Source organism: Phalacrocorax carbo, chromosome 19 (genome assembly GCF_963921805.1).
Source record: "Phalacrocorax carbo chromosome 19, bPhaCar2.1, whole genome shotgun sequence".
Classification (NCBI taxonomy): Eukaryota; Metazoa; Chordata; class Aves; order Suliformes; family Phalacrocoracidae; genus Phalacrocorax; species Phalacrocorax carbo.
This window is the reverse complement of record NC_087531.1, coordinates 480304-497806: the sequence shown is the minus strand read 5'-3', so window position 1 is coordinate 497806 and position 17503 is coordinate 480304. Positions and strand designations below refer to the sequence as shown.

General features: G+C 55.2%; 1 protein-coding gene across 1 annotated transcript; it reads right to left on the bottom strand.

The window, feature by feature from the left end:
* Window positions 1-1065: 1065 nt before the first annotated feature.
* BSG (basigin (Ok blood group)) lies at window positions 1066-15654 on the bottom strand. The gene is made up of 8 exons (XM_064469713.1): window positions 15498-15654; window positions 8640-8796; window positions 6734-6822; window positions 6117-6244; window positions 5624-5897; window positions 3187-3211; window positions 2784-2854; window positions 1066-2202 (listed from the first exon to the last, which is right to left on the bottom strand). Exons 1-7 carry the CDS (start codon window positions 15577-15579, stop codon window positions 2797-2799), a joined length of 813 nt encoding a protein of 270 aa, XP_064325783.1. The 5' UTR covers window positions 15580-15654; the 3' UTR covers window positions 1066-2202; window positions 2784-2796.
* Window positions 15655-17503: the final 1849 nt, after the last annotated feature.

Genomic DNA, 17503 nt, shown 5'->3' with positions numbered 1-17503 from the left:
TCGGGGGAGCGGGCCCAGCCGAGAGCAGCGCGACGCCGCACCATCCCCTCCCCAGCCTGTTTTTCCCCTCCCGCACCAGCCCCGCCAAACAAAAGGCACAAGCGGTGCTTTGTGCTGCGGCCAGGTCAGGCGGGACCCATCATCCTCATCAAGGAAATTAAGCCACGCATTAATTTTTTCACCAGGCCAGCACCCACAAGCACGAGGCCAGCTGTGAAAGGCTTGCATAACCCACTTACGTGCTGCAGAACCACGCTGCCTGGTCAGCCCCAGGGCCGGCCTGCCTGATGACACACTGAGGCAGCAGAAACACTATCAAGAAGGGCCAGGCCACCACAGCTCCAGCCTGCTGGCACAGCAGGCAGCAGCTCTCCGGGCACAGCCCTGCAATTAGACCCATGGACCCCAGTTACCCCTCCCCAGGGAGGGAGAAACGGTTGACTACAGAGCAAGACCACAGCTCACATGCTTGCCAGGATCAGGCAGGCAGGGACTCCTCTCCAGCCTACAGCCCCCACTGCCTTGCTCCAAGCGCAGGAGCACTAGCAGAAGCCCACTGAGCTCAGGGCTGGCAGCTGGAAGGGGACCCCCCCACCCCATCCTCTCCGCAGGCACCATGCTGCGCACAAAGGCAGCAAAGGCCTCACACCTTCACTCTCCCCCACAGGACAGAGCAGGGATGAAGAAAAATAACTGCTTAGAGAAGCACGAGACACAGAAGCAGCATGTGCTGCACGGGCTCCTGTAAGCTGGGGTTGATCCTTGACCCCACAGCTACAAGGCACTGAGCTGCTGCGCAGCAGGGTGAGATGTCTGTCCCCAAACCCCAGTGACCAGCGCTTCTCCAGGCTCTGCAGAGCAGGGAGCAGCACTCATCTCCCTTCGCAAAGGCTCAAACACCCCTCCAGCTGCAAGAACTTGGTGACTAGAGGGCAGCCAGAGCTGGCATCGAACTGTGAGACACAGCTTTGTGCTCTACGGTCAGAGGAGCCAGAAGTGAGTCAGCAGGTCAGGCAACCCAGGGGTCCAGCCAGCAGGGAAGGGAGACCAGAGCCCAAACAAAGATGGAAAAAAAAGAGAGAGGAATCATCTTTATTTGTGAAGTGTGTTAACAGTTCAACGCTACCCAGCAATAAAGGTATTAGACTCCACTGAGCATTTTTCTGCTCTCAGGCTCCAATGTCACACAAACACCACAATGGCTCAAGCACAAGAATGCATGCTGTTAAACTGTCCCCCAGCACTGCAGCCCCTGTTCACTCCGCCCCTATCCCCCACTGTAGCAACTTGAGAAGAGATATAAACCCATGAAATAAGTTAACAGCAATCATTTATCCAGTGCCCATCTCTAACACTGCCTCCTGGTTGTCTGTTTAAGAGGGTAAACTAAAGCAGCTCTGGTGGAGCTGGCTGGGAACCTGCCCGACACGGTACGGCTCTGTGCGCAGGTCCGGGTGCTGTGGCACACACCGAGGAACGAGCCCCTCGCCCGCTCCTCCCCAGGAGCCGCACCAGCAGATGTGCCCGGTGTCCCTGGCCGAGGGACACATGCTGCTTGCACGCTAGGGAAGGGTGCAGCCTTGCTCCAGGTGATGCACTGGGAAAGACACAGAACCACCTTCCTCAACAAGCCCTTCGGTCAGATCAGGTCATCTCCAAACAGTCACCAGGGAAGTTTCTCCCCGACCCACGCAAAGAGGGCAGGACAACAGACCCGCTGGGAACACAGGCCATGCCAGCCACAACCAGTGGAGCAGCACACAAGGAACTGCACACACTTCACTGCACGTTCAGGTCTGTTATCCACAGCTCCTCGAGCGGCCTCAAACACTGAGGTGGGCCAAGGAGGGCATTTCAGAACGGCCCTACACAACGCACCCTGCTCTTCCCAAAGGTGAGGAAGAAATAAGTTGTACTCCTGCCCACCCCCTCTGTACCAACATGGAGAAACCTAGGACAGAGACAGCCAGTGACCTAGACTACCAGAAACAAGGGATTTACATTGACAGGTAGAAAAACCCTCCCACAACTCTTTTTTTAAAAAAAAAAGTGTATTTTAGATTCTACAACTTAAGTTTCTTTAGAAAGTGAAGTAACTGAATCGCAAGGATGCACTAGAATATTTCATGGTGCTATTTTACCAAAAAAAAAAAATCAGAAGAAAACAAAATTGTCCAGACGAGTTCTTCATCTACACACCACCTGGCAGAAGAGAAAGAAAAGCCAGTCAGATCAGCCAGTGGTACCGGTAAGGCTGCACTGTGCTAGAGGGGGTTGATGGAGCCGTACAGGACAAAGGCTGCCCTTCAGTAAAGCTGTGGGCTAGGACTCATCTCCTGCTTGAGCCCAGGGCAGGAGTTATCAGGCAGCCTTGAGTCTCCCATGTTTAAGAGCCCCACAGTAGAGTCCAACACTTTCCCTCGCCCCTTGTCTGTCTGGGCAGAGGCCAGACACGCTGCTGGTCCCCACATGCAGTCCCAGCAGCTTTGGCAGGTTCCTGCCAGGCTACTAATGGCCTGTGCCTAAACTTCACAGCCACACACGTTCCCCTCCACCTCCCCACGCGCTGCAGCACAATGTTGGGCCAGGAGAGCCTCTGCCTGCATGGATGCTTCTGCTTCTTCCAGAGACCCTTTGCAGATGCTGCAGCCAGCCAGACCTCTGCACGGCTGATCAAGGGCTCCAGCCAGGTTACAGACAGGCACCTCAGGCTGTAGGAGCCCTTCGCTGTGAGGGGAGCGGCAGTTCTCGGCTGCAACTCTGCCCTCGGGAACGGCACTCACCTGGCCCCTGCTCCTAGTTAGCATTTCTCTGGCGGACATTCTTGTCCTTGTGGTTTGTGGCATTGCTTTTCCTAGAAAGAGAAAAGGGGCAGTGAGGAAAGAAAACGCACAAAGCCTCACCCTACTCACTAATGCAATTCGGGTCCAAATAGATGGTCAAGACAAGGCAAGATGAGATTAGTCACCGGAACAGTGTCAGTTTGAGACGCTGGTGTTACCCCCGGTGCTATATGTGGTTTAGACGCAGCCCACGTTAAACGAACCACGAGGGCAACATCTCCCACCCATCAAGCTAGCATGTTATTCCCACACCAGCTAGCTTTTATATTCAGAGCAGATTCCCCAGATGGATGTGATCTGCTAGTACAAATCTGGCTAAACAGAAAAAAAGCAAGGTACTTACAGTGGTGCAGAACCTCCATCATCATCTTCACGTTCAGGACAGCATAGAAAGAGAGAAAGAACAGCATCAGGGAAGAACACGCAAGAAGTAATCTCTGCCACCTCTTAAAACTCTGGGGACTGCATTCCAGACAGGTTACTGGATACACTGGATACTACTGCCTGCACAGGACTGAACCGAAAAGGTCATCTCACCCACAAAGCTCCTGTTTCACCAGGCTCTGGCAGAGCAGGGGCTACTTCTTACCAGAAGACTATCACCCCCTGCATGAGTTTTAATCTGCTTCTTCGCTAAGCTTAGACAAGGCACAAACTTAGACATAAGCTCCTGTTATGCAGTTGCTTCTGTTGGCACAGGGTAGCCCTGGCTCCCAGGATCACCAAGTCACCACCACCACACATCAGCAGGGGTCAGGTCTGGCACCTCGTTAGCCCTGAGGCACACCTGGGCCTAGCCCAGGAGGCCAGAGAAGTAGAATTACACAGGGAAGCATCTGGGCAGTCTCTGAAGCAGCATTGCTGACTGGTAACATGTGTTTAACACTTCCACCCTCTGTATCCTCAGCATACCAGCCAGCCTTCTCACCGCCAGTACTGAAAACTGGAAAAGAGAGCCACAGACCCACCCACTGGGGCAGCACAGCTGCCACCGATCCACCTGCTGCTCCCACCCCTTCAGCACCACTAATTTAGATGGCTCCCAGATCAGAGCACAGGCTTTAACAGCAAGTAAAGGTGAATCCAAACAGGATGTTTCAGGAATGAGGCTTTAAGCATCATCAGCAGTACACCCTTCTTCCTCCCCACACATTCTGTGAAACCAAAATAAACAGTGCACACCAAGTTCTTGCTACACTGAGCAGCACAGTTAAGAAAACAACTCTGCCAACACATGATAAGCCCTGGGGCCTTTCACCAGCTCCTTGCAATCTGCTGCCTTCCAACAGAAGGCTCCCCAACATCTCTTCCACAGTCCAGGCTCCCATCAAATGGCACTGAGCAGTGAGGGCCACGCTGTAAGCGCTGGGACTGCCTTGGGCACCAAGATCTGCATACAGCTGGTGAGAGGACAGATACAGAAACATGGCTGGAACTATCTTCTACTTACCATTCCAGGTGGCACCCAGCAGCAGAGAAGGGAAGAGTGGAAAGATAACACCAGCAAGAATATCACACCGTACACAAGCCAGACTCTCCCCATCCCAGGTAACAGGGAGCAGCCAATTCACAACCACACACCCTGAGGAACAGCATTTGTCTGAGCTGGCTTGGCAGTGCCTTACTGTTACCTCCTCTGAAGAGGGGCAAAGCTAAAGACTTTTGGGGAGATAACACCACTTTACACCAGAAAAGTGTAAAGCTGTCTATGTTTGTCAAATAGGTACGATGCTGCATCCTCATCCACGAGCACTTAGGAACCTGAGCTTAAGAGCTCTACTCAAGGAGCATGAGGGCACTTCAGTGTACGCACCCCATCTTTGTCAAAGCACCTGCCACAGCTCTGACAGGTCAGCACTCCACATGATCTGGACCAGGCTGATGCCATCAGAAGCCAGATCACCCAACACCCACAGGCTAGTTTTTTTTTTTTTCCTGGAAGATGTAGCTACAACATCCTTAAGATGACATCTACCTTCCAGCCAAGAGCGCTGGAGGGCAAAGCATCTGCCTGTAAAACTGCCTTGAGTAGAACTCCAAGGCCCGTAGTCAGGGGAGGGATATTTGGTTTAAGTCCCTCTGCTGCACTGCTCGCCACTCAGCCTGCCTGATGCGCTGTCCCCCAGCAGAGGGCCAAGGGGCCCGACCCAGCAAGCAGGAAGGATACCAAGCATTTACACTTCATTGTTTACTGGATCAGATAAGGGAGGGGTGGCTGGGCTAACACAATGCAGCTACTTCCTGATAAGGAAAGGGAGGAGCTGGTATTTCCAGAACAGATTAAAGATAGCAATAGGCTTTGAGGATATCTGAGAGTCAGGACTTACGGATCTGAGGAACCAAGAGACCCAAGAACTGAACCTGACTTAAGCTAAGCGTGGTCTTATGGAGCCACTGACAGTCCCCCAATTTTGCAGCACCAAAAAAGCTCTACTCCTTGAGAAATCAGCTTCTCCAGAATGTTAGCTGCCAAAGAAAAACCAGTCGTGCAGACGCTCATGTGAAGCACTTGAGCAAAGTACAGAGGAATTGGCGAGACAAAGGGTCAGGCTGACCTGCACTGAATCTTTTCTTGCTCCAGATCCACCACACAGCTTGCTGTGCAATTACCTCCCACTTCACGGATGAAGTAGACTGGTAAAGACTACCATGGTGGAGAAGCAGCCCTCAAATAAACACCCATTCGACAAAGGGAACTCCAAGTTCTCCAAGAGAACGTTTTGCCCGCACCCAAGTTACTTGATCTACCCAGAAAGATTTAACCCCAAAGCATCTCTTACCATCAAGAACCTCATCCGGCTTCCTCCTCTTCTCATAGATGAAGATGATGGTGACAAGAATGAGGACTTCTGCCACAATACCCAGGAAGGGCCAGAGTGCTGCCAGGCGGCTGCGTACACGCAGGTTTACCGTAGCGGCACTCCAGCCATAAAAGTTGGTGGCATTGCAGTGGTAGTCACCTGTATCCTCCTCAATATTCAGTTTAAGAATGCGTAACTCTGTCTTGTTGCCACTGGACTTGATAATGTATCGACCAGAACCATTGATGATGGGCTGGAGGGAGGAAGACAGACAGACAGCTCTCAGGGCAGTGCTGACATCAGGGGAGCTGCTCGCTCACCATGCGTTGTCCTACCACTACAGAAATCCTCCTTGCCATGGCACTGAGGAGGCTGCTCTGAAACAGCTAATTCTGATGGGATAAGCTCCTCCACCTCTTTGCTGGGAAGCAGGGGAGGCAGAAGGGGAGAAAGAGCAAACCACAGCACTTACCTCCTGACCGGTTTTGTACCATAACCAAAAGCTGACCGGGGGGAAAGAGGGATTCTTGCAGGTCAGCACACCTGTGTCCCCCTCATTCCCATGCTCCGACTTCTTGTATGCCTCCACTTGGGGTGCAACTACAGCAAAAGAAAAAACCAGACACCTCATTATAGAACACACATAGGTTTGCACTCCCTGCAGACCACCTAGCCAGAATCAGTTACCCGTAAAACGTGACTTCAGGGTAAGAAATACGTTAGGGGTCTATTCCCCTCAGTTGCCCTTTGTTTGGCATTTTCAGAGAGGAAAGCACATCAAGCTCCTTCAAGAAAGACTCAAACAGATTTGCCCACCAGGTATTATCCCTCTCCCATTATTCTTGTGGGAACAGCAGAAGGCTGATTTAATATGAGGTTGAAGAGCTGACCCTTCAGACACTTCAGCTGCCTGATAAACGGAGCTGCCTCACAGAGCAAGTCGTAGTATGTGTGTAGAGTGCTGCAGCCTTTTTAGTAAGGGCTAGAAGCCGCTTTTCAAGAAGCTGAAAAGATACCAAAGCAAAGCATTCAGGAGATTACAGCTTCTCCACTCCCCTCCTCGCGCCCAGAGCAAACATACAAAGTTACCTGAAATATTCACTTGCGCTTTGATCATCGGGCTTGTTTTGTAGATACATTCATAGATGCCAGAGTGCTCTTCCTTCTTCCCCTCAATTCTGCCAAAGCACAGGACGTCAAGTAAGCATTCAGCACAACTGACTTATCCACAAACAGATACCAAACTCCAGACCCACAGAAGCAGACATCTGTAAGCATCGGCAACCTCCTCCATAGGCAGTTTCTCCCAGTCCAGTGCCAGTATTTACGCTGCACCATGTACCTACAGCAACCCAGCGCCCCACCCGTCTCTCCCCACACAGAGGATGGCAGAAGAGGATTTCATGTACACCCAAGTCTGACACAGGCCTGTCAAGTCAGCAGTCACTGAGACCTCCTGATCTCGTGTCCTGAATCCTGAAGCCAGCAGCTTTCACTCCCTAACCTAAAGCAGACTTGCCATCAGGGCCTCAAAGGGAAAAAATTTAAGACCTGGCCTGTTAGCTAGTGTAGATGAAGAAAACCAGGAGCACCAGGACAGCATTACACCATCAGGTGCAGCGCTGTATGCACACTTCAGAAGTGGCCAACTCCATGCCCTTCCCTCTTCCATACAGACCCCAGGCTCACTGAAAAACGATACCCTACTGAGCAAAGCCAACAGAATCTGAAGTGCAGCAAGAAGGGTCCTCTAGTTAGCACAACCCAGGACTTGGCCACGCACCTCATGTAAGACATCAGCTCTGCAGTTCACCTCTAGAGACAGGCAAGGAGCTTAGGACAACCGATTCAGAGGAAGGCTATTCTTCCCCTACAGGAAAGCCCACTGAAACACATGGCAAAGCAGTAGCAAAGAAACACCCAGGCTGGGTTACTCTAGACTGATCCAAGTATAGGGAAAACTCTCACATCTTCCTTTGTGTAAAGCTGCTGCAATGAGATTTAGTGGATTATGCTGCACTGCAACAAACATCTCTTTCTGCAGCTTAGTAATACCCACTCAAGGGAAGGGGCAGGCAAAGTTTCAGTCCTGTGGCTGCACTGGGACAACAGGCTGTTTGTTAGTTGTGCTGTGCATGGCGCTTCCCACTTCCAAAAACCACTCAGCTAAAGAATTGAGGTCACGCGAGGGAGGCTGGGTTATAAATACTTTAATCCTTGTTCAGCTCCCTGTTGCTATGGGGAGACAGGCACGTCGGCACTGCCATACAAAAGGACATGATGCCTCTACAGCTGCTGGGTCAGTGCCAGCCAGGCCTGACTGTAATCAGAAAGGAAAGCTCACTGCACTGTTACAGCAAGGCTGGTATTCCCACTTCTGCTCAGCTACACCCTGCAAGCAGTTTCTGTGCACTGACCATAACGTGGAGGCAGCTTCCCAGCTTGTTCTGTAAGAACTGCTGGACTTCGGAGAGGTACGTAAAACCCAAAGGCAGAGGCAACGTACACCGAGTCTCTCGCTGCACACACGGCCTCTGGGGCGCAGGGAGCCGATGTCCTGCCCGCAGCAGGGGTCCCTCAAAGCTCTGGGAGAACCGCTCTAGCACAGTGGCACCGGTGCTGCAGGCAGACAGTGCAGGCACGGGCCAGGCGGCAGCCCGAGCCACGCTGCACCCGACCAACCGGCCAGGCCCAGCTGAACGCCCGCATGAAAACATGAAGCAGCAGAACTTCTCTTACTCAGAGGATATTTGTGGCATGTAACTTTCCCTCCCTCCTCCTTTTTGCCCCCACATCCCCATAAAGGGGAAAACGTTGGGCCTTATCAAAACTTTTGTTTAGCTCATCTTATGTTCTGAAGTTCAAAAGCCTACGTTTTCAGCCAGGCTGCGAGCACTTAGCTTCCAGTTCAGCTGACGGGAAACACTAACTTCATCTGGTAAAAAAACGGTCCCCTGTGCTCAGATTCTTATCTGACCTTGCCCACGATACTCACGTGTAAGTGGTGAAGACACTCGACTCCTCGTCCGATTGCACTATCTTGTCCCCACGCATCCATTCGTGACCCATGATGCCAGTGTAAGGCTCAGTCATGTTACAGCTGAGGATCAGCTTGCCAGAAACGTCAGTTACATCAGTTCTGATGTCTGGACCTGCATTTGTAAATAATGCAACTGAAGTTAACATGTGGTATCCCAGAGGTCACGTGCCTGCCCAAGAACCTTTAATGCAAGCAGTTACCAAAACCCACAGCTCCTTCTCTCTATCGTAGCTTTCACTTACCGTTGCGATCCGTTTCCTACCAGAACTGATGATATCAGCACAGGAGGCTTGAAAGCCAGGCGACCAGGGCCTGACTGCACCTAGGGATAACCAGTGCTGACCATGCAGCTGCTCCCACCACGAGAGGGATCGCTGCCATATGCCCTGGGTAGTTTTGAGCCTGCTGCTGTCCCTACAACGGGTGCAGCCCCAGCAGAGCTAAGTGCTCAATAAGCAATGGAAAAGGTCATACTGCGAAGGGCAGAGTACGGCTCCCTGCTTTTACGAGCCACTATAGCACTCTGTGTATCAACACCTTCCAGAATCTGAGCAGATTTAGACGCCTCCAGGTAACATAATTGACGGCAGTCGAGACCCCCCGTTGCGAGGGGTAGTGAACAAGACCCTATGCGAGCAGTAAGCGCATCACCTGATGCGGCCCACAAGATTAGTTAGATTTACTCCAGGGAGAACACACAGACCCATTACTCCAAAAGATCCTGGGCCTCCATGTGTGAAACAGTGGTAAATTATGCAACATAAGATGACTCAGGCATTTCTACTTGTAGGAGGCAGCCCAAGAAAACGGCTGCCATTAGCAGCCCACCCTGGTGGTACTACGGTTCCTACCCTTCCTCCCAGTCTCAGTCTCTTGGAAAGAAGAATTTTTGCACAGGGCTGACAGGCACTTTGCTTTTCCTCCTACCCAAATTCCACTGGGAGAAGGGTCTGCTGGAGTTCTGTATTCCCTAGCACATTTATGCTGAAAAGACCACTCAGCTGCTCTGCTAACTTCGGGATTCATGGTAAGACCTTAGCAGGATGTTGAATTCCCTCACACCGGACCAGGTTTCTATTGCTCAAAGCAGCCGCCTGTTAGCTCCAGAGCTCGGCGGCCAGCTCTGTAAGTAGAGGGAGTCCGGTCACTTCCACAGGACAAGCAACTACATCACATTCAGTGTCACACAGACGCGGCCATTTCAAAAACGGTTGCATCTCAAGAAACTCAAAGCAGGTTGTGTTCCCCACAGCTTGTATCACTAGCAAGAAAGCGAGCTTAAAGCAAGACTGTTCATAGGAGCAGAAGCTGTACGAGCTGTAGGGAAGGGCTGGTTTGTCAGTGGCTGTTAGGGCAGAGTCTACCGCAGAATCAAGACTCAATTCTGCAAGCCAGCACCAGGACTCGGAGGCACTCGGGAATAAGCAGTAGGTTCCAGGTCTTTGGCTCCAGAAAAGGCACAGGATTGCCGAAGGGCATTTTGGTTGGGAAGCCACAACCCTTTTTGAGCAGGGCCATTTTGGGTCAAGTCACAGGTGGTGGGGGAGATAACAGAGGGTGGGAGTCTCTCAGTTCTACAGCCAGGGTGGGAGGGTGAGGGGAGCTTTCAGGAGCCACAGGACACAGGTGCAGGGGTGAGCAGGGCAGGAGACTCAAGACACCGGTGTCCGAGCAAGTGCCAAGGCCTCAGCGTGGCCACTCACGTTCGATGACAAAAACGTTCGCCTGGGAACGGATCCACTTGACTTTGGGGCTCTTCGACAAGTGGTTGCGGTCAGGGTCGTTGCTAGCCCGGCACTCATACATGCCCGAGTCGTCGCTTGTGAGGTTTGCGATGTAGATGGTACTGGTAGAGTGCAGGTTGTAGGTGGCGTTGATTTTGACACGGTCCTGCCGTGCACCATCCCAGAGCTGAGCATAGGTCTCATTTGGCTCGTTTCCCTCAAACCACCACTGGATCTCAGGGATAGGATTGCCAATTGCCTCGCAGTACAACTCGACGCTGTCGTGAGTCAGTCTCTTTTGAGACAGCGGTGACTTTATAAAACCAGCTATGAGTTGAAGAGGTATTAGTGCAAAGTGTTAGTGCAAAGCAAGAATTCACCCTCTACAAGCTAAAAAAATTCAGCCATTGAGAAGAGGCCACATACAGTCTTCAGATCAGTGTACTCTTCCCTGTCCCCCCCCGCACTCTCTGAACTCTGCCCAGCTCAGACAGGGCTGTTATTTTGAGTTGTTGCATCTCCAGCCAACAATACTTCCTGCGACTCCGCTGCAAAACCAGAACATACAAACCAGCACATAGTATTTTGCCACTACCCAAACAAGAGACTCTCAGCCGCCATGGCATTGCCGACCTTCTGCGACAGAAGGCGTTACGGCACGATGCTCACCGGGGCAGACCAAGAGCCTGCAACGCTTCCCCTGATGCTCGCCCGGTCTCCAAGCACCCTCATTTCAAGAGCAAGAGATTTTTGTTGCAGGGGCTTATCCCGCCTCCACGGTCCCCAGACAATTTCAGCATCTCCTGTGCCCGGTGAGGTGCCCCACGGGTCTGCTAAAGCCCCGGCCGCAGGCTGCGGTGGAAGGCTGGCAGCAGCAAGGCAGCACAGCCCCGCTCGCGTGCCCCACTGCGGAGGGCAGGCAGCACCTTCGCCAGGTGGCTGCTGACGGCAGCACCCGCTGCTACACACACCGTACCCTTTGCTGGCCTCGCTGTGCTGCAAGGGCTGCTCTCTGCCCCGCTCTCACACACCTGTTTCATCACTCCAAGATGCCCAGCAGATACTTTTAAGCACAATATTAAGATAGCAGCTTTTTTTGGGGGGGGGGAGGAGAGGAATGTCTTGCAGTCTGCAAGATGTTGCAAGCCAGGTGAGGAAATGTGTAACATTTGTTGTCAAACAGTGAAATCAGACCTTTCATCTCAGGCAAGATAACTTTGCAGCAGTGAATTAAACAGATTAAAAGCACAAGAAGCGGCTGCAGGCCAGAACTACGGTAGTTTTCAAACCGGTCTTGCAGCGAGAGGCCAGAGGGTTCAGCTTTTGAAAACAGACAGTCCAAAGGTAGGTCCGTGAGGGACTGGACTGCGCAGAGCTGAGCTGCCAAACACCTTGAGGCCACTAGCCCGGCGCAGCCCAGCCGACCCCGGGTGCAGGCTGCCTGAGGCACCGCAAGCAGCCAGGAGCAGGGCAGCGCCCCAGGGGAGCTCTTCGTGGAAGGGGCAGGAAGGGAGGCTCTAGCAACATCGCTCCAGAAAAAGACATCACTGTTGGGTCAAGGCTACTTACGTGACTCAACCTCAGTCAGATTTAAGAAGAACTAGTTAAGCTTGCAACACGTCCTTCCTGCGCACTGGCTGCGCTTCAGATGCGCCAGCAGCGGGCTTACGGGCACCCCGCACACCCAGACTGCTTCCAAGAAATGAATCTGCTCAGTTACTAAGCTCTTAAAAGTTCATGATTGTACACAACCCTCCATATATGTATCATGACGTGGAGGCACAAAGGAGGTGGGCTTGGGAGCGAAATTTTTTTTTAATGCCTGAAGATGTTTTAATAAGAAATCCTATGACCATTTTTTGTGAGCGTAGAAACAAAATCAGTGTTACAAAACCAAGTTTGCCCAAACTCAAGAAAAACAAAAGTCTGTAAGGTAAATGTCAGAGTCCTGAATAAATCCATTCCACATTTCTCAAAGGAAAAATTATTAAAAGTCTGGAAGAATAAACATGCCTGGACAAGGAAGGAGAGATCTGACCCTCACCTGAGACCACCACACTCTTAAATATCGGCCTTTTCCTAAAACTGAGGCACCTTGAAACAGAGGTCTGAGAGTAACTCGAGGGCTAAAAACCCTCAGTTGCTGTTTCATTCACCGACTGCAGTACTGGATACATGCAGAAACACACTGTTCAACCCCACGTTTGCAGAGGTTTCAATGTTTCCAAGTGACTCTGGATGACAAAATTGTCCCAGAGACACCAGAATAATCTTCTGGAACTGATTTTTAAAAAGCAGGAGGTGATGGGGGTCCCAAAAGACATAGGGACATACCAGCTGTAAGCAACTTTCTCATACGTTGAGTTTCACTTCCAGAACAACTGACCTGTGTGCCAAATATGCTTTTTTTAACACCACAGCCCTGTGATTAAACACTCCCAACCACCTAATTTTGAAAAGTCATGGAACTGTCTACAGCACTTGTAGAAGCCTGTCCCATTTTAACTACAGCTTGATTTAAAATGGGAGCTAGTAAAGATCAAGGGGTTTTTTACAGATACAAGGTGATTATTGTGTGCTGACAAAATAAGCTGTTGCAAGGTTATTTGCTCTGAGTTAGAGGGCACTTCATGCAGTTCAGACAGGCTAAAAAGCTTCAGCAAGCTGTAACAACAGCAAGTACCATTCGCATTCACATGGGATTAATATCCCCTCTCCTCTCAACACAAAGCAGACCAGGCAATCAAAATCCTCGGCACTCAAGGCTGGGGAAAGCGCCTGCCAAGTCCAGGGCCATACAAGCACGGCCACCATCAACCCGCCGGAATTGATCAGAGCTACTCAAACATCTTCCCAAGGGTGATGGGCTGCAAGTCAAAGCCAGCTCATGAAAACAAGACATTCTTCACAGAACTGAGCTGGACACTCCTCTGGGGCACAGTGTGGTATCTGATCAAGCTGGAAAGTGGTGAAGGCAGACAAGACCAGATAACATTCTCCCAAGTCACCTTCAAACTAAAAACAACCTCTCCCCCAAGCAGAGGGAGGAGTCCTTGTGGTATAAACAGTGTCTGTGAGCTGAGCTCACTCTGGGACAGCGCTCAGGGCAGCCGAGCCTGGCAGGGAGCCGGCACCGTCCCACAGGGTACACTCTCCTCCCTGGCATGACCTTTGTTTCTTGGCCTTGGAAGGGGATACATGAGGCTCTGACACTTTTTGCCATTTCCACTAATAGCTATAAAATCTACTCTCTCCTTAAGTTTCTGCATAACGAGGCAATCACCACACAAAGAGGTCAAAGGCAAGTGTTTTCAGCCAGGATACCTCCCCAGAGGGCACAGAGTCCAAGAACACCTACCTATGCCTCAGCCGCTTGTTCTGCATGGTGAGCTACCAACAGCTGAGACGCTGCGGGTTAAAAGGACCATCTCCCATGGAGCCTGCTCCACAAAGCCAGATCTAAACACTGTTGAGAGGTGAACGCCCTCACCTTCCAGCCCCCTGACTCTGTTTACTTAAAGAATCAGCATCATTACACACCGAGCCCAAAGGCCCCACGGCTGGGGCAGGACATGTGGGTTACACAGCTGACAGGCCTGCAGAGCAGTTCTTCCTTCTGAGGCTTTTCAGACCGAGGACAGAAACAGCCTTCTCCACCTCTCCTTCGTGCCAGTCCCTCGGAGCGGGGATGGCTCAGTGCGGCACAGGGAGCGGGAAGCAGCCGATGCAGGCAGTTTCAGGTTGGTTTATGAAGCCCACATTCTACCCCAATTGTGAAGTTTAGGAGAAGGCTCCCCCCTGCCCTCCTCCTCTGCAGTATTAAAATGCAATTCTGCTGCAAGGAGATATTGGAGCAGATGCTTCTGTCACTACCCCTGGATTTTTCAGAATCCTCCCACTCTTTTGCTTCAGTCTTTGGGTTTGGCTCAACGACACTAAAGTCTGACACCACAAATGGGCTACAAATTTTTAGTACCTGATGCACTGAACACCCAGAAACAGCCTTCTACCACTCCCAAAAACACAAAGCTTTTACCATCAGCACCTCCTGCACCAGGTCTGAAGGAGACACTGCAGAGTCCTCCAGGCACAAAACTGCCGTGCTCGCCAAGGCAGCCTGCTCACCTCCGGCTCCAAACACACACTCCTCTGATGCAAGCTCAAGAGGTGAGAAAACGAAACGTCAGAGCAACAGCCCATGGCAAATCCCGGCTTGTTTGGGGCTGCGCTTTGAAGCGCCCAGCAAGAGGCCACTCTAGCTCCCAGAACTGCATCCAGCTCGCGGCCGGAGCCCACCAGCAGCAGCCAGAGCCCACCCGCGGGCACTGCCTCCTCGGTAGGGGATTACCAACTTAGGCACCATGTGAATCTCTTTAAGGTTTTAAAGCCTAGAGATCTGTTACTCCTCATAAGCCCCAGAAACCGGAGAAGTTGCCACGAGGAAGACTCCCGTGGTCACTAAGGGGGAGCCAAGGCGGCACCTCCGGAGCACCGCAGCTTTCACCGTCCTCCCGGTTGAGGAGCGGCCCAGCAGCGGCGGACGGGCCGCAGGACACCGGCTCACCGCGCCGCGGGGCCGCCGGAGCCCGGGAAACGACCGAGCCGGGGCTGCCGGGCAGCACCGACACCGGGCCCGGCCCCGCCGCTCCCCCGAGCCCCGCGGCGGCAGCGCAGGGTCCGGCTCCCCCCGCCGCCCCCCCCGGCCCCGCCCGCCACGCGACGTGCCTCGCCGCAGGGCGCCCGCTCCGCCCCGCCCCGCCGGGGCCGCCCCAGCCCGTCGCGGAGCCCCGCAGCCCCCACCCGCGGCCCCGGCCGAGAGCCGCCCCGCGGAGCCGGCCCCCCCCGCCGGGCTCGCCTCCGGGTCGTCCCTCCTCGCACCGACCCCCCCCGCCACCTCCCTCCCCGGGCTCCCTGGCCTAAAGCCGCCCGGCCCGGCCAAGCCCCCGGGCCCGGCCGAGAGCTGCCCCGCGCAGCCACACTCGCCTCCGGGCCCCCCCCTCGCCGCCCCCCGGCCGCCTCCCCTCAGGGCTCTCCAGCCTAAAGCCCCCCGCCCCAGCCCGGCCAAGCCCCCGGCCCCGCCGTGCCGTACTTGTCCCCGCGCCGCCGGCGGCCAGCCCGCCGAGGAGGAGCAGCGCCAAGAGGCCGCGCGGCCCCACAGCACCCGCCGCCATCTCCGCCCGCACGCCTCGCCGCGCCGCCCGCCCGCTATAAGCCGGGTCACGGAGGCGTGGGCGGGGCCGGGGCGGACCGCGCCCCTCAGCCCTCCCAGCGACCAATCGCGCGGCGCTCTAGCAAGATGGCCCGCCTACCCGGCCAGCGCGGCCAATCAGAAGAAAGGACTGACAGAGCGCCCTTCTCCTTCTTCCTCTCCCCTGCGGGGAGAGCCGGTTCGGGCCGGTCCCACCGCGGCCACGCCCACCAGCCGGGAGGACAGCCAATGGGGAGGCGCGGCGGGGAGAGGCGGACGGCGGGCGGCGCGGGACAAGAGACTGTAGCACTCGGTGGCGGCGCTGGGCCGGGATCGGTCCCGCACGTGGGAGGGAACAGGAGCGGCGGGCGGCGCCCCGGCCGTGTTTGGCGCCGAAGCGGCAGCGGGAGGGAGGACCCGGTCTCTGCTGCTCCGCTGCCGCCGCCCAGCGCCGCGCTGCGCGGGGAGGCCGCGCGTACCGGGGGCAGGGGGCTGCAGGTCGGGGCGGTGAGGGGCGCAGAGCCACGCGCGGCGAGGAGCAAGCTGAGTTGCGGGCCGGGAACGTGGGGGCCGCTGCGGGTAAGGGGGAGGTTAAAAGGACACCTGCAAGAGTGCCCGCCCCTGCCAAGCTGCGGAGAACCCGTGGCGTAGGGGGAGCACCGCGGGGCGCCGCGGCCGGGACCCGCCGGGGGGGCTACACACCCCCTCTGCCTTCTCCTGGCCACGCGGCCTTTCGGAGCGCACCGTGGATCGGGGCACGGGAGGGGGGGATTCCCCACGTAGGGCCAGGAGCCACCTCGCCACCGCCACGGCTGTGCCGGAGGCGCCGGGTCGCGGGGTGAGCCGGGGCCGCCTCCCGCAGCGGGACGCGTGGGAAGGGAACCCGGCGGCGCTTCCGCGGCACGGGGAGCGGAGCAGAGACAATGGCTCCTGCAAACAACGGCGGGGCCGGTGCCAAGACAAACCGGCAGCCCCGCACGCCCGGGCCCTGTCCCACAACAGCCCTCGGCAGGGGCCCCAGTGCCCCTGGTCCGGGTACCCCAAGGCACGGGCAGAGCGCCGGGATCTCAGCCCAGGCAGTGCTTTCCGTGAGGCCGGGGGATGCTGGTCCTCGAGTCCGCGGCACCAGCCCAGCTGGAGCCGCCTGATAACCCCGGGGGACAGGAGATAACCAGGCACGGCTGCGGGCTTCGGCCCCGAGGCAGCCAGGGCAAAGGGGCCCCTGCAGGGCAGCGGCTCCTCCAGCCCCAGCTCTCCCCAGCCTCTCGACTAACCCAGCCCTGGGAGCGAGGTGGGGGGCTCGCAGCCGGGGGGACCAGGGGTACCGGGCGGGGGGGGGGGGGGGGGGGGCAGGAAGAGCCAAAACAACGGGGCCAGCGGCGCCAGTCCCCGCTGCGCTCTCTGTGGGGATCTGCCGGCTCTTGTAAGCTCCTGAATCCTGCAGCGTTTCTTACCCCAGCTGCTGCTTTTGCCCCCAGCACGTCCTGCCCAGCTGCCCCCTCCCTTCCACTGGCCACCGCACTGCACGCTCCCCCCTGCGCTGGAGGGATTTAGCAAACAGAGCTCCCACAGTGCAGAAATGGGGCAGAAAGAGGGCAGAGCAAGGCAGCCTGCACTATCCTCTGCCCAAGCAGCCAGTCCTGCTCCTGCAGCATGTCATGTCTCTCAGCTGTCCAGGCTGGGGGAGAGGGACTGCACAGGGACCCAGTACCTTCCTACTGGGACCTCCTGGGACAGAGAGGGGCAAGGAAGCTGCCCCTCTCCAAGCTGCCTGATTTTGCAGAGCCAAGTCTGGGGCACTCCCAGATGCCCCAGGACCCGCTGGCAGTGCCGCTGGGACCACCACCCTATCCCCTGCAGCAGCATCCCAAGTGCAGTGGGGAGGCAGTTGGCTGCAAGGAGCCAGC